The 15,740-nt window shown below is 40.0% G+C and overlaps 1 protein-coding gene across 2 annotated transcripts in view; it reads right to left on the reverse strand.

Annotated features, from left to right (window-relative positions):
• The window catches only part of SLC36A2 (solute carrier family 36 member 2), a 49,262-nt gene that overhangs the window by 8,203 nt on the left and 25,319 nt on the right, over positions 1-15,740 (reverse strand). For both annotated transcript variants that reach the window (XM_020898556.2, XM_020898557.2), the window contains 6 exons: positions 15,541-15,631; positions 14,858-14,946; positions 14,228-14,323; positions 8,928-9,012; positions 4,948-5,166; positions 3,383-3,481 (listed from right to left, as the gene is read on the reverse strand). In XM_020898556.2, coding sequence (XP_020754215.2) covers positions 3,383-3,481; positions 4,948-5,166; positions 8,928-9,012; positions 14,228-14,323; positions 14,858-14,946; positions 15,541-15,631 — 679 coding nt within the window. The remainder of the gene's footprint in view (positions 1-3,382; positions 3,482-4,947; positions 5,167-8,927; positions 9,013-14,227; positions 14,324-14,857; positions 14,947-15,540; positions 15,632-15,740) is intronic.

The raw sequence follows: 15,740 nt of genomic DNA on the forward strand, positions 1-15,740 counted from the left end.
TCTCAGCACTTCTCAAGGGAAAAGGTAACAAATCTCAATCCTAAAATGCTCAAATTGTGGAAATATCAAAGACTTTAAAGCAATTATTATAACCAACTTCTGTGAAGTAAGGTTATTACTTGAAATAATAATAATAATTTGTTGAAACAAATCAACAGATAAAAGTTCTCAGCAAAGAAGCTTAAAGAATAAGAACCAAAGAACCAAGCTGAAATTTTTTACTTGAAATTATTACTTGAAATAATAATTTGTTGAAACAAATCAACAGATAAAAGTTCTCAGCAAAGAAGCTTAAAGAATAAGAACCAAAGAACCAAGCTGAAATTTCAGAACTGAGAACCCCTATTGAAGGGGCCCAATGTAAATGACAGAACACAGTCAGTGACTTCTTCCCTCTTTTGAAAACAGATCAACAGGAACTATTGAATCGGAACATTAAGGAGAAAAAAATGATTTTAAAAAATGAATAGGGCCTCAGAAACTAGTGGGACATTTATCAAAGTGTCTAACATTCAGGTCACTGGAGTCCCAGAAAGGAAGGAGACAGCGCTTGGTACAGAAAAAAATTTTGGAAAAGATAATAGCTGAAACTTCCCACATTAGGTAAATGACATGTATGTACAAATTCAAGAAACTAAGTGAAAATTAAATAGGACAAACTCAAACAACACTTATCCAGACAATATAATACAACTGCTGAAAACCAAAGATTTCTAGAAAAGTATCTTGAAAGTAACCAGATAAAAACATCACAAAAGAGAAAATAGGAAAGATAAAATAGAAAACAAATAACAAAATGCAGACCTTTAAACATGACAATTACATTAACTGCAAATGGTCTAACCATACCAATTAAAAGACAAAGATTATGGTTGCCAGGGCTGGGTGAAGAGGGGAATGGAGTGTGATTCCTTAATGGGCAATAGGGCCTCTTTTAAGGGTGATGAAAATGTTTCAGAATTAGTGGTGATGACTGCACAATATTGTGAAGGCATTAAAAGTCACTGAATTATATACTTAAAATGGTTAAAATGGTGAATTTCATCTTGATAAAAAATTAAGGGGATGGAAAAAAGATACATCACACAAATAATAATTAGGACAAAGCTGGAGCTCTAATATGTGATTTTAAGATAAAGCTTGTGCTATCAAGGTATTTTGGTATTCATGAGAGGATAGACATATTGATCAATGAATCAGTATAGAAAGTCCAGAAACTGACCCATAATTATATACCAATAAGCTTTTTACAAAGATGCAAAGGTAATTCAAACAGAGAGCAGTCTATTCAACAAATAATGCAGGAATAATTGGGCATCCTTTAAAAACTGAACTTCAACATATAAACACTTTTAATGAAAATTAACTCAGAATGGATCATAGATCTAAATGTACAATGAAAACAAAATATTTAGAAGAAATAATAGAAAAATCATTGTGACCTTGGATTAGACAAAGCATTTTAGAGAAAACATGAAAAGTAATATCCATAAATGAAAATTTTCGATATATTGAACTTTATCAAAATTAAAACTTTTTCTCTAGAGAAGACATTGTTATGAGAAAGAAAAGATAAGCTACAGACTAGAGAAAATATTTGCAAATTACATGTCTAATAAAGGATTTGCATTTGGAATATACAAAGAATTTTTAAAGCTCAACAATAAAAGACAACAATTCAGTTTTTAAAAAATTCACAAAATATCTGAGCAGGAACTATACTGAGGACAATATACAGCTATCAAACAAGCCCATAAAAAGAGGCTCAACATCATTGGTCATCAGTAAAATGCAAATGAAATTACAATCAAATACCACCACACACCTATTAGATTGGCTTAAATTTAGAAAAACATTACAAGTACAGATAAGAACCAGCAAAGATACAAAGGAACTCTTAACTCTTATACATCTGGTGGTAATGCAAAAATGGTACAGCCATTCTGGAAATCTGTTTGGCAATTTTCTATAAAGTTAAACATACATTAGCATGTGACCTAACAAACCTATTCCTAGAGAAATGAAAACATATGTTTACACAAAGCCCTGTATAAAGATGCTTACAGTAGCATTACTCATAATCATCAGAAACCAGAAACAACCTAAATCAACAGGCAATAGATAAGCAAATCATGGTACTGCTCATACAGTGTATGCTCAGGGGTAGAAAGCAATCAGGTCCTGATGCATGCAACCATGTGGACAACTTACATGCAGCTAAGTGAAAGAAGCCAGGCTTAAAAAGTTACATAACTATCTGATCCCATGTGGATAGCATTCTAGAAAAAATAAAACAATAGAGACAGAGAACAGAAGGTAAATGCCAGGGGTTAATGGGAGTGGGGGTAAGTGGACTACAAAAGGGGCAACACAAGGAAGCTTTTCATGGTGGCGGAATTGTTCTGTGTCCTGACTGTGGTACATCTATGACCCCGCATTTCTTGAAACTTACAGCAAGGTACATCAAATAAAAGTGAATTGTACTGTATATAAATTAATAGTAAATGTAAAAAATATAGAGGCACAAAGAGACACAGACTACTCGTTGCAAAATAAATGAGTTGCAGGTGGGAAATGCGTAGTACAGAGAATACAGTCAATAGCTATGTAATATCTTTGAAGGGGAATATAGTCAGTAACTAAGTGATATCTTTGTATTGTGACATTGTCATAACTAGATTTATCATGGTGATCATTTTGAAACCCACAGAAATATCAAATTTGTTGTAAGTAACAGGAACTAACATAGTGCTGTAGGTCAAATATAATTAACACTATATATGAAGGTTAAAGTGAATCATAAGTTCTCATCACAAGGAAAAATTTTTTTCTATTTAATTTTGTATCTATATGAGATGATGTATGTTCACTAAACTTACTATGATAATCATTTCATGATCTACATAAATCAAATCATTATGCCACACACCTTTAAACTTAAACAGTGCTATATGTCAATTATATCTCAAAAAACTGGAAGAAAAAAATTATACACAGCCCTCTCCTTTTTCAAGTGTGAAAGCAGAGACTGTACAACATTCCACTGTAACTATACTGTACTTTCCATTTTAAACCTTCTTATGTTTCATAAATTCCTGTAACTTAAATTGTACACCTCCATTTATATTGATTTTTAAAGATTAGGAAATGTATGTTGATATGACGATAAATGTTTAATAAATGTATTGGGACAGGAATAAAACCATATCCTGACCATCCTAACCTCTCTGCTATACTAACCTACTTTTTCCTGCTGGTGAAAACGGACCCAAGTGAAGTCAGAGGTTAGTTCTCTTGTGCACATAGAAATCCAGAGCTCCCAGCTCCTGTTCAGAAGGGCACCCACAGCACCTGGGAAAGTCTACCTCAATTCAAACCTTACCACACCAATGCTTTCAAATGAAAAAATGGCTGTTCCAAAGAAGAGCGAGTAGGTCTTCCAATCTGCTACCAGTGGCAACTGGCGGGGGTCTGGAATTTCCTATGAGAGAGAGAAATATGAGAAGACATTTACTCTTAAAGCATGTTTGGGCTCCCTTAAGAGGGGAGTATTCTGAGAGTAAACCTGCATGTTTGGGCTCCCTTAAGAGGGGGAGTATTCTGAGAATATACCTGAATTATAAGAACAAAAAGTTGAATGTCAAGAAATTCATAAAACTTCAAAAGGAAGCAGGTAACAAAGTTGATTTTAACACTGCCCAATATCAAAGAGCCAGAGGAAAGAAAGATTGAGGTATTATCAGAGTATTGAAGTATCACGATCTCATGGAGGGTGTCTAATCTATCAGAATTCTCCAGAAGAAAATCTTATACAACACAGGTTAGTACTAGTCTAAAGTGCCTAAGAATACTTGGCATGTACCAGTGGATACAGATGTTGGAAATCACTGTGACTACAGTTACAGTGATACTCTAGGGAGCCTAGAGTATAGTAAGTTAGCTAAGTATTAAAGTTCCCTTTTCTTCTTCAGTGAGCTATAAATAGAAGGAAAGTGTGTGGAATAAATATTTTATTAAAGTACCTTGTGATCTACTATGACAGATCAAAATGACAAAACCATTTCTCTAACTGAGCAACCTCTGGAATAGTCCAAAAATTATTCAGAAGTAGCTGTTTCATGGGAAATTCAATTTTGCAGAATCTATCAATATTGCTTTAAGACTTATCTGTGTTTATCCTAAAATATTTGGCTAATCTGTTACCTTTACTAAATTCTATGGACAATATAACTTTTTTTTTCTTGTGACTTCTAAAAGAAGGAAACATCTGGAAGGTATTAGGCATAATACCTTCCAGATGTTTTATAGATTATACTACCTGGGTCTTTTGGGTTTAAATTTCTATGTAGTCTTGTCTATTATAAAACAAAAATTAGAAAGGATAGAAAAGTAGGGAATTAATGGAAAATCAATATCCATAACTCAAATTCAAAGATGTGTGATTTACATTATGATAGCTTCATTTGTGGTCTTTCAAGACTCTATTTATACCTATACAACTAAATATTAGTTGTCATTGTTTTCTCTTGAACTTCCTAGGGATAATTTTGGAATTACTTGGAACTGCAGCTTAGAGGATGTAGGACTAGTTCAATAAAGTTTAACTGGTAGAAAATCTTGCTTTTCATTTGCCTTCTGCTGCTCTCCAACCATTATAGAAATGGTCTGTAGTTCATCAATCAAGATATTTTTCTTGCAAAGTAGTTTTTCTCCTAAGACCAGTATTTGAGATAAAATGAGTATTGGAGAAGCTACATGAAAGAAGAGAGATCCCGAAGAATGGGAGTACACAGAGACATTTTTGTGGAAGAAATCCTACCATAAAGTGAGTTCTAAGCTGCAGACTGAAGTGCATACCTACCTACCCTTAGGGATGGCGCCAAGTGTCAATCTATCATTGATAAAAATGCTCTGCTCATTGGAGGAGTTGGAGTTTGGTATGCTAACCTGGACGATGTACTGGACAATGATGATCAAGCTGATCAGCATGGTGATGTTGGCCAACAGGGAGAAGATAGTCAGGACCCTGAGGTTCCGGATGAGAACTATCAGTACCAGGAAGGGCAGGAAGGTGAGCATGTAGAGTCGAGAGTCCATGGTGTGTATCAGAATCATTCTCTCGTTGTAATGGCAGTTGCTGGTTGTGCTATTAATTGCTTCCACTACCTGGGAGAGGAGTGGGAAGAGCAATGGCCACATGATTAGCTCAGTGCCTGGCCCATCATCAGGCTCCCTCACAAACAGCTGGCATGTCTCACCTGTAACTCATCTTACAGTGAATTAGAATGACTTTAGGACTTCTTATTGCAAATCTTTTGCATCATACTTCCTCAAAAGAAGCTGCAGAAATAACTTTAATAAGCATAAATGCCTAAACTTAGAGTGGCTCTTTGTTGGCTTTTGGCAACCTGGAATCCATTCCTCTTGATTTTGATTTATTTTTGGTGCATTCTCTCTCATCTGAATACAGCCTTGGTGGACTGTAAATCACAATCATGTGGCAGAGCCAAAGGACTGGCCCTTAACTCAAGCAGGGGCACTCACATCTCTCCCTGGAATCTGAATCTATAGCAAAATGACAAAAGGTAGAACTAGAAAAGGGCAAACATTACTTCTGACAGGGAATCCCTGAGGAGAGTGCTCATCAGTTCTACTATCAACATCTCCCTTGAGGGCCTGGTTCCTGTTCCTATCCTTTACTGAGACCCCCCCCCTTTTTTTTTTTATAGTTTTCACTGTCATTTTGGATGTTAGTCAATCTTGTTCCACTAAATTTATTTTCTGCTTAAGTTCTAATGAATCTGTTTCTTTTGCTTGTAACCAAAAAAGCTCATCATTGTTTCTTAAGAGTGAGAGAACTCTTCCTTGTGAGCATTGGCCCATTTGTTGCAGGACATTTAGTATCCTTGAATGCCACCCAATAGAAGCGGTTAGCATCCCCTAGTCACTGTGGCAAACAAGGAACAGCCCCTGTACACTGTACAAACAGCCCCCTGGCAAAGTAGGGGTAGGTGGGAGGGTACCACCCTCCTTTGGAATCAGCATGACTCAATGGATACAGTCTTATTGTGCAAGCAACACAATCCATTGCAGAACAATTAGAAACTGGAGTTAGGCAAGAAGAAAATGAAGAAGCAATGGTGATGCTTTGCAATATATTCATCTACTCATGTTCTACGCAATATCACAGATTACATATATTACACACATCCTTTTTATTGTTATAAGACTGTAATTATAACTTATACTCTTATTTTGAAATCTCCTTTTCATTTAACAAATCATGAATACGTAAATCAATTGTCAAGTCTTGTTTTTTTTTGATTCCTCATTACAACAGGAAAAATACTTGGAAAATTAGCCAGGTATTCAAAGCCCGCCATAAATGGACCCATTCAACTGTGAAGGCTCTTCCTCTCCTAAGGCCCACACCTTCTTCTATAACCACTTGTACTGCCTTTCCTGAGAAAGTCCCATGCATTCCTGCCTCCAGGTGTTTATTACTCCTACCTTGATTGCCAGCACTTCTCCAACCTACCTTTCAATGCCCAGCTCAGATGCGTCTTCTCAAGGGAGCCTTCCCAAGCTCCAACAATTTCTCCTGCTCCCATACATTTCTGCACCTTAGTCCACAATTAAGCATGCCCAACCTCAGGGTATTAATGGAGTCCTGATCCAGCACCAAAATATTATATTGATATTTAGCTTTATTTATATGCCTCAGAGCACATCTCCACTTAGTCTGAAAAGTCCTTGAGACAATGCTCACCTTGTCTCTAGGCAGATGACTGACAAAGTTCTGCTAATGTCAGACTGATTTCTGAGCAGCAATGTGGCAATTAAGAGCCTTCAAATCAAACCCCCTGATCCAGTGATTTTACTTAAAATAGACATTTACTAAAGAAATAAGCAGGTATACAAAGATTTGTACAGATTATAGTAGAAAAACAAAGGGAAACAAAATATCAGATGATAAAAGATTAAGTCATCAGTGTGATGGAAAATTCTAAAACTATTAAAAATTATTCTAGGGACTTTCCTGGTGGTCCAGTGGCTAAGACTCCTCACTCCTAATGCAGGGGGCTTGGGTTCCATCCCTGGCCAGGGAACTAGATCCCACATGCTGCAATGAAGATCAAAGATCCCATGTGCCACAACTAAGACTCTGTGCAGCCAAATAAATAAAAATTTTAAAATTATACAAAAATTTTAAGAACATTGAAAAATGCTAATCAGTGAATGCTCATTTTACACAACAACAGGACTTCTCCGGTGGTACAGTGGATAAGAATCTGCCTGCCTACGCAGGGGACACGGGTTTGATGCCTGGTCCAGGAAAATCCCACTTGCCATGGAGCAACGAAGCCTGTGTGTCACAACTACTCAGCCTGCATGCTGCATGCGCTGAGCCTGTGCTCCAGCGGCTGAGCTCTGCAACAAGAAGGGCCCCCACAATGAGAAGCCTGTGCTCTGCAACAAAGATTAGCCCCTGCTTCCCACAACTAGAGAAAACCTGCATGCAGCAACAAAGACCTAGCACAACCAAAAAAAAAAGAAAAATACAAACTGCCAATAAACATATGAAAAGATTCTCGAACTCCCTAGTAATAAACACAATAAAGGGCAACCAAAATGTCATTAAAAATAAGACAATACCAACGAGTGTTAGATTAAGAATACTTTTGTTTTACTTTGAGAAGCGGTATAGCATAGTGTTTAAAAAATAGAGCTGTGATGTTAAAAGGCCTATGTTTTTAACCTTTGCTCTGTGACCCTATTTATATAAATTACAGAGTTCATAACAACAGTTTTCTCACCTACAAGATGGGAATAACTGCAGTACCTACTCTGATAAGACCATGTGTGCTTAGCCGTTCAGTCATGTCTAACTCTTTGCAACCCCATGGACTGTAGCCTGCCAGGCTCCTCTGTTCATGGGGATTCTCCAGGCAAGAATACTAGAGTGGGTTGCCATGCCCTCCTTCAGGGTATCTTCCCAACCTAGGGATTAAACCCAGGTCTCCCGGATTGCAGGCAGATTCTTTACCATCTGAGCCACCAGGGAAGCCCCTGATAAGACCATGGAAAGAACTAAATGAGGGAAAGCTTATAAAATGATCTGCATTATACCTGACACATAATAGAAGCTAACTTTGAATTCTTACTATTTTTTCCTATTTTTTTTTTACATTTTCAAATTTCTGATACTACATTAAGCAAAAAAAGAGCCCTAAAGAACAGTGTTCTGTATTAAGCTTATTGATTGACTAAGGATGATCTTTGTTATTCCCATATTATTTTGCTCAAATTGCTATGAGATAACCTCTGGGTCAGACTGAAAGAATTTCTTGGGGACAAAAACTGTTAAACTATAGATATGAAGCAATTAAAGGTAATAAAGATGACCCAAAGATTAGGCACCATTTGAAAAGACCTGTTATCAGTTTAAGAAGAGTTAAGGATGATTAAGACAACTCTTGGACAAAAGGTACTGTGGAAAAGTAACCACTTACAGAAATCTGCAGACATGTGAACTCGGGGGAAGTCTGTGTTCACTGATAACATCTAGTTTACCTTCCTTTATATGATGAGAATTTGTATGTGCATGCATGCTCGGTCATATCTAACTCTGCAACTCCATGGACTATAGCCTACCAGGCTCCTCTGTCCATGGGATTTCCCAGGCAAGAATACTGGAGTGGGTTGCCATTTCCTTCTCCAGGGGATCTTACTGACCCAGGGATTGAACTCTCATTTCTTGTGTGTCCTGCCTCGGCAGACGGATTCTTTACCTCTGTGCCACCTGGGAAGCCCCATCATGAGGACACTAGGGCCCAAAGAGAAGAAGCCATTTATTGAACAACTAAAACGAGAGAACTCTCCTTTTGCAGATCTTTTTCCCTCTCACCTTCTCTAGAAGACTCTACCTGTTTTAAATTATCAGCCAGAAACACAATGTATACGCAGCAGAAGCCCATCTGGGTGACTATAAGAAAGAAGCTCACAATACACCTGAAAAACAGCAGAGAGAAAGAAAAAACTTGTTATAAAAGAAGAATTGACTTGTCATTTCTACTTCTGTCCTCAGGGGTTGGTGACCCTTGACCAGCACCCTCGGTCCTGCCACCACAATCAACAATGGGGTAGTAAGAAGGGATGTAACAATAGTTCTTTTAAAAACATGCTTCTCAATCACCCCCACACTTTCAGCTCAGCAAGTGGTAAAATTCTTCATCGTCAGAAACCTTGCCCCATACCCAGCTCTGTGTTGATACTAACCAATATAAGGCAGTAGGCTCAACTTATTAGCGATCATTAAAACTTTTTCCTACCAGTGCCAGACACCATATTAGGCTCTGAGGATACACAGACAAATAACACATGGCCCTTTCCTCTACTGGTTGAGAGATTAGTGGATGAGATAGACAAGAAAAATAACATGGTCCTAAGGGCTATGGTTCGGAGAAGGCAATGGCACCCCACTCCAGTACTCTTGCCTGGAAAATCCCATGGACAGAGGACACTGGTAGGCTGCAGTCCATGAGGTCGCTAAGAGTTGGAGATGACTGAGCGACTTCACTTTCATGCATTGGAGAAGGAAATGGCAACCCACTCCAACGTTCTAGACTGGAGAATCTCAGGTGCCGGGAGCCAACACACGAGACCCTACCCCTAACAAGGTCATAAGGGAGAAAACCTGACGGGCAAGGCGGATCAGGTTTTCAGGGGTTTTGAAAAAGTCAGCTCACAAGACCCTACTCCTAACAAGGCCGTAAGGGAGAAAACCTGACGGGCAAGGCAGATCAGGTTTTCAGGGGTTTCGAAAAGGCCAGCTCATGAGATCCCACCCATGACAAGGTCACGAGGAGAAAGCCTGACAGGCAAGGCAGATCAGGTTTTCAGGGATTTTGAAAAGCTGCCCCCGGCGCTCACCTTAAAGATGATATCTGTCTTTCTGATGCCTGCCTCAGTGGACTACTCCCTCATTTCTCTGACACAGGCAGGAAGGCCTTCCCCGATCTCTTCCCAAATGAGAATCAATTTAGAACTTTAATCAATAAGTTTCCCAGGTGGTGGTATTTTATGAGATTATCCAGGGTGATAGGAGTGTTTTAATTTAAACTCCTTTGCTGGCAGTTTGTTAGCCAAATACATTTATGCCCTTGGTACTAATATGCATGATTGCTTATAATATTCTAATCATAAAATAGCATAAAGAACCTGATTATATAAAAGCCCTAATAGATATAGAGCCTTTTTAAGGGGTAAAGGAGTCCTATTAGAAAACATAAGAAAAATTATTCTATAGGTGGTTCTTGGGTTGAGATTTGCTTGCTGTGTTTTTGCTTTTAATGTGCTAAGGTTGTGTTATAGAAACCATTGTTAATATAGTTAAAGATCTAGAGAAATAAGAACTTAGCTCTAGTGTGGTAACAATGAGATGGTTGTTAATTGTCAGCCAGGAGTGCTAGGCAGAAGCTGCCTCACCAGAGTCGCAGAGTCAGTATGGGGTAAACTTCTTAGATAAACGCAACTGACAACTTCTGCAAAAGGATTAATTTTTGTGTTAACAAGGTTATACTTCCACTCTGTACTGTTGCCCTATGAGACTGCTACCTTTCAGTTAAAGTCACCAGAGAAACAGAAAATAGGTTTACATTCACCTGACCTGCATGAAATGTTAATAGGCCCCAAGGCCAGAAGATAATGTACAAGACCCTCATAAACAAAGAAGCATGCAGAAAACACCCTGGTTTTGTGAAGGACAAGCTGATGTAACTATCTTCCCCTTAGAAATGTACTAACTTAGCATATAAAAGCTATGGTAAAAAATAAAGCATTGCCAGGCTCCAACAGACTCTGCACCCCCCGTCTGGTCTCTCTCTCTCTCCTCTCTCTCTCTCAGACTTGGCCCTATCAAGGCTAGTCTCATGTGTCTTCTCTCTCTCTCACCGATGCCGTTCATCCTGAGGGTACCCCCTGGATCCTGCCGAGGCTGACCCCGGCACCCAGGGACGGCGGAGCCTGGTGGGCTGCCATCTATGGGGTCGCACAGAGTCGGACACGACTGAAGCGACTTAGCAGCAGCAGCAGCAAGAGCCATGGTTAAGTTAAAAAGGGCAATTTATCTGAATTAGGGAGCAGACAGCCTTTTTAGAAAAACCAATGCCTGAGCAGAGTCCCTTGGGAAGAGGAAGAAAGAGAAAGAAAAGGAATAAAGAGGAGGAGCAGATGGTGAGGAAGAAGTGGTGAAAAAGCATTTCAGCAGAGGGATTAGGCAGAGTTCTACAGTGGCCATGTGGAAAGTCCACTGGAGGGGCCAAGACTGAGAATGGGAAGACCTGATAATGGAGGTGAAAGATGGCAGCCACCTGGACAAAGCCATGGTCATTAGGATGAGAGAACAGAAAGCATTTTAAGAGATACTAGGTAACAAGAACTTACAGAACCTGGTGACCACCTACATCTAGGGAAAGGAAAAAGGAAATGACCTAAGGTAAGTACCAAGTTTTTTGGCCTGGACAACAAAATGAACAGGGAAACTCAGAAGGAATAAGAGGTTTTTAATGAAGGGGAGGAACGGCACCTTCAGTACTTGAATTGTTGAGCATGAGGTTCCTACAGGAGACATTCAGCCACATACTAGGGTATGAAAATGCTGATTTGTCCAGGAAATAGACAAATTCTTTATCAAGGTAATGGATAAAGGACAAAATACCATTATCCAGGTAGTGGATAAATCCTTGAGAAGGTGAATCAGTGGTGAAAAGTGTACAGAGAAAGAAGAAAAGGCAGCGTTCCAAACCCTAGGGAATACCAACATTTAAAAGGATAGAAACAAAAAAGCCTGCAAAGTAATGGTCAGAGAGGTAGGTGGTGAAACTAGGGTGAAAGGGGGCTTAACAGAAGTCAGGTGTAGAGAAAACGTTCAAAGAAGAGAACAGTCAGTTGTCCCTACTGCCTCCGAGAGGTTCTCTGGGGCAAAGAAGATGTATGAGGGATTTCTTTTAGGATACTGGTGGAAAGGACTTTGGAAGTATATGACAGGAGAGCCAGGGCACCCATGAAGGAGGTGTGATGGGATGTGTGGAAGTAAAGTCAGAGGGTGAGCTTTTCTTTCATGAAGTTAGGGTGTAAGTTCCAGTGTTGAAGCTGCCCCTTTTGTTCATCACTGTAAACCCACTGATTAAAGTACTTCCTAATACACTGCAGGTATTAAGTAGAATATATCTGTTGAATAATCAGATAATGAATATGAGATAGAGGGTGGTATATGGTCCAGGAGGCTTTATTAATTAATTTATTTTTAAGATGGAGATACAGGAACACATTTCAACATTGAGAGGAAGAATTCATAGTTCAAAAAGAAGTTTAGGTTATAGGAGAGGAGATAATTAATGGAGGGGTATTCCTAAATAGAGCAGGAAAATCTATCTTATATGCTCAACAATGAGTTGAAGGATCTGAGGGGTTTTGACAGACAAAAGCCTCCTCTTGGGTTACACAGTTGGGAAAATCCTGGTAATTATCCCACAGCCTTTCTAGTCTGCTCATAGACTGAATTTATAATGCAATGTGTGAAGGGGCTTTGGGTTAAGAGAGGCACCAGACCCATCATGTTCATGGGCAAAGCACAGCTCAGGCAGTGCAGTTTGGAGTATCACAGTTCAAAAGAGACTTTGATAATCTAGAGATGTGCAGAAAAGAGTAGAGAAGGTGGAGAGAGGTCTGAAAATGAAGACAAAAGAGTTGATTTAGTTCCAAGTACCAGGGAACAGAGGCTTCCCAGGTGGCTCAGCAGTAAAGAATCCACCTGCAATGCAGGAGATATAGGTTGATCCCAGGCAAGATCCCCTGGAGGAAGGCATGGCAACCCACTCCAGTATTCTTGCCTGGGAAATCCCATGGACAGAGGAGCCTGGCAGGCTACAGTCCATGGGGTTGCAAAGAATTGGACACGACTTAGTGACTAAACAAGAAAAACCAGGGGACAAAAGGTATTGATTTTCTACCATCTCTGAAAGCAAAAAAAGTGGGAGTTGCAGGAGAAAGACTTGAGCTCACCAAGGAATCAGTGTCTTGGTTTTTTTGTCTATTTTCTCCTCATTATATACTTTTTCCTTAAGAGACCTTTTCTGTCCCCTGGCTTCATAGCTAATGACTTCAATTCAGTGTCTCCTGCATAAAGATAGGTTCAAACCTATACATATAACTACCCACTTGACGCAACTGCTCATATATCCAAAACAGAAGTCACCAGAAGTATACCTTGGCACTTTCCTTTCCCTACAACCCCAGGATCCAAATAATGACCAAATTCACTTTTCTCCATTTCCACTGCTGCCAGCCTGGACCCAGCCTTCACTGTCACCTGCCACCAGGATGTTGTCAACAGCCCCTTCATGGGCCTAAGTATACTTTTGCTTCCTTACAATTTATTCTCCTTACAGAAGCCAGATAGATCTTCAGATAATGCAAATATGATTAAAACAGGAAAGCCTGTGATTAAAACCCTCCAAAGGTTTCTAGGTTGCTTTTAAGAAAAGAACAATATCTTAAAGAGGGTCTAAAACATAGACCTTGATAGGGCCCTGGATCTTCAGCATCATATCCCTATCTGCCATCAAGCCACCTGGTCTTTCTTTAACCTGAAACTATCATATTCTCCCTCTTGCTTTGGGACTTTCATATTTTGGTCCTCTTCCTAGAAGGCCCCTCAGACTTCTGCCCACTTTCCCCTAGGTAATTCCTTATTCCTAAGAGTGCCTTTTATCAGACCTAATCTCAACTGTTTCATCCCAGGAAGTCTACCTGAACCCACATACCTCTTATCTGCTTGGGAGCAACTAGTACTTCCTTCCCTCATGGTACTTGTCCCAGTGACTATTAAGTAACTTGTGTCTTAAACTGTTAAGGTCTGTCTTTCCCATTGGACTATAGATTCTGCAAGGGCAAAGCTTTGTTTGCCTGGTTCTCTACAGTATTTCTGGGGCCTGATAGGCAGCTGCAACTAAATAAATGTGGTTTAATAAAAAGATGAATGAAATTAAAGTTGGACAGCAAAGGAATGAGCACTCTGTACATATAAGGAATAAGACTGGATCAGGCAGATTGCCACTGAACTCTTTCATGTGAAGTCCACTGTTCTGTATCACATGAGCCAACTTTGCAGGGAAGAGGGCAGCTCTGACAGTCATATGTTCTTCACAAAGCAAGAATAAGATACCTTCCCCAGTGTGCGTGGTTCCGGAGCCAGGTGCTGGGGTTGGCTTCTAGTCCATGCATCACTGTATCCCCATAGTCCATAAAGGGCTTATTGAACCTGCAGAAGAGAGTGCATACAGTTACCAGGAGGCACTTTAACCTAAGATCACATAATTGAAAAGTCAGGAGACACATAGCAAGGCAGAACCCAGCTGGAATGGAAAGAACACTGGGGCAGGCACCCAAGTTCTAGTTCAGACTTTTGACAGCTGGTGGTATTTCCTTGATAGCTTGTTTTCCTTACCTGTCAGATGGGGCAGTGACTACATAACAAGGGTAATAACACACATATTGCATGGGTACAGGTGTTCTCATACCCATGATTCTATTGGATCCTCATGACAATTCTCTGAGGCATGGTTAGGCATGGATTGTTTATGTCCAATTTACAGATGAGCCGAGTGGATAATTACAATGGTCTGATTGAGATCAGCTAATGAGTCACATGGCAGAGCCTCCTTAGGTCCCTGCCCTAAATGCTTTTCTTTTTTTCTGGGTCTTGTTGAAGGAAATTAAGAAGTGAAATCTTATTACGTGGGCTGTTTCTGAGAACCAAGTACTGAGGGAGTTAACAAGATGCTGTTTTCCTCACCTGTGGCAGAAGCGCCGGGCACATCTGATCAGGATGTGCATACAGTGGCAGGAGATGAGGCCCATGGCCAGCAAACTGAGTGGGCCCATCTGGAGGACGGGCCAAGGGGCAAGGGAAGAGAGGAGAAAATGAGTTTGTGAATAACACGGAGAGGAGAGATTTGGTAGTGCAGATATTATTCAGGAATCAGAGAACTTTCTAGCAAACTGGTTTGCGAGCCCCTTTTAGCAGTAACATTTATTGTTTCTTTTTTCTTTCTTGAAGTATAGTTGGCTTACAATATTATGTATTCTTTCAAATGTGATCTCAAGTAGTACTCCAATAAAGTGCAAAAAGCAATTACAATGAGGTGCTGCGGTGGGAGTAAGGGACTCAGAATTCTGATCCTTGTGGGTTCTGAGTGTCCCTGAGAGCTAGTGCTCTATAGAGCACAGTTGGAAAACAAGCTATGGTCCAACCCTAGCATTTCACAAGGGAGGAAGCTGACACCTGGACTGTAGACAACTGACTTGCTAAGGCCACTCAAAGTCTGTGGCAGAGCCAGAATTCAAACCCAGCTTAGATGTCTAGACTCCAAGTTGCTTTTCAGAAAGATTGGTCACTGTACGCCACCATAAACCCTGTCCTCCTACTCCCAGCTACCATCCAGTTGTACTGGACCCACCTTTAGCAGCCCCTCTTACCAGGATGCCTGCATTCTTCATAGCCAGCGGGAGTCCCAGGACCCCTGTGCCTATGTTACCTTTCACCAGGTGAACCAAGGTCTGGAATGCTCTAAAGGAGAGGAAAAAGACATGAGCATGCGGATACGCAGAGGTGAGGAGATCCAACAGGTATCCCATCCCAGCATGCCATACCTGAGTTGAGCTGGTCCATAAGTAGA

The sequence above is a fragment of the Odocoileus virginianus genome, chromosome 3 (genome assembly GCF_023699985.2).
Source record: "Odocoileus virginianus isolate 20LAN1187 ecotype Illinois chromosome 3, Ovbor_1.2, whole genome shotgun sequence".
Lineage (NCBI taxonomy): Eukaryota > Metazoa > Chordata > Mammalia > Artiodactyla > Cervidae > Odocoileus > Odocoileus virginianus.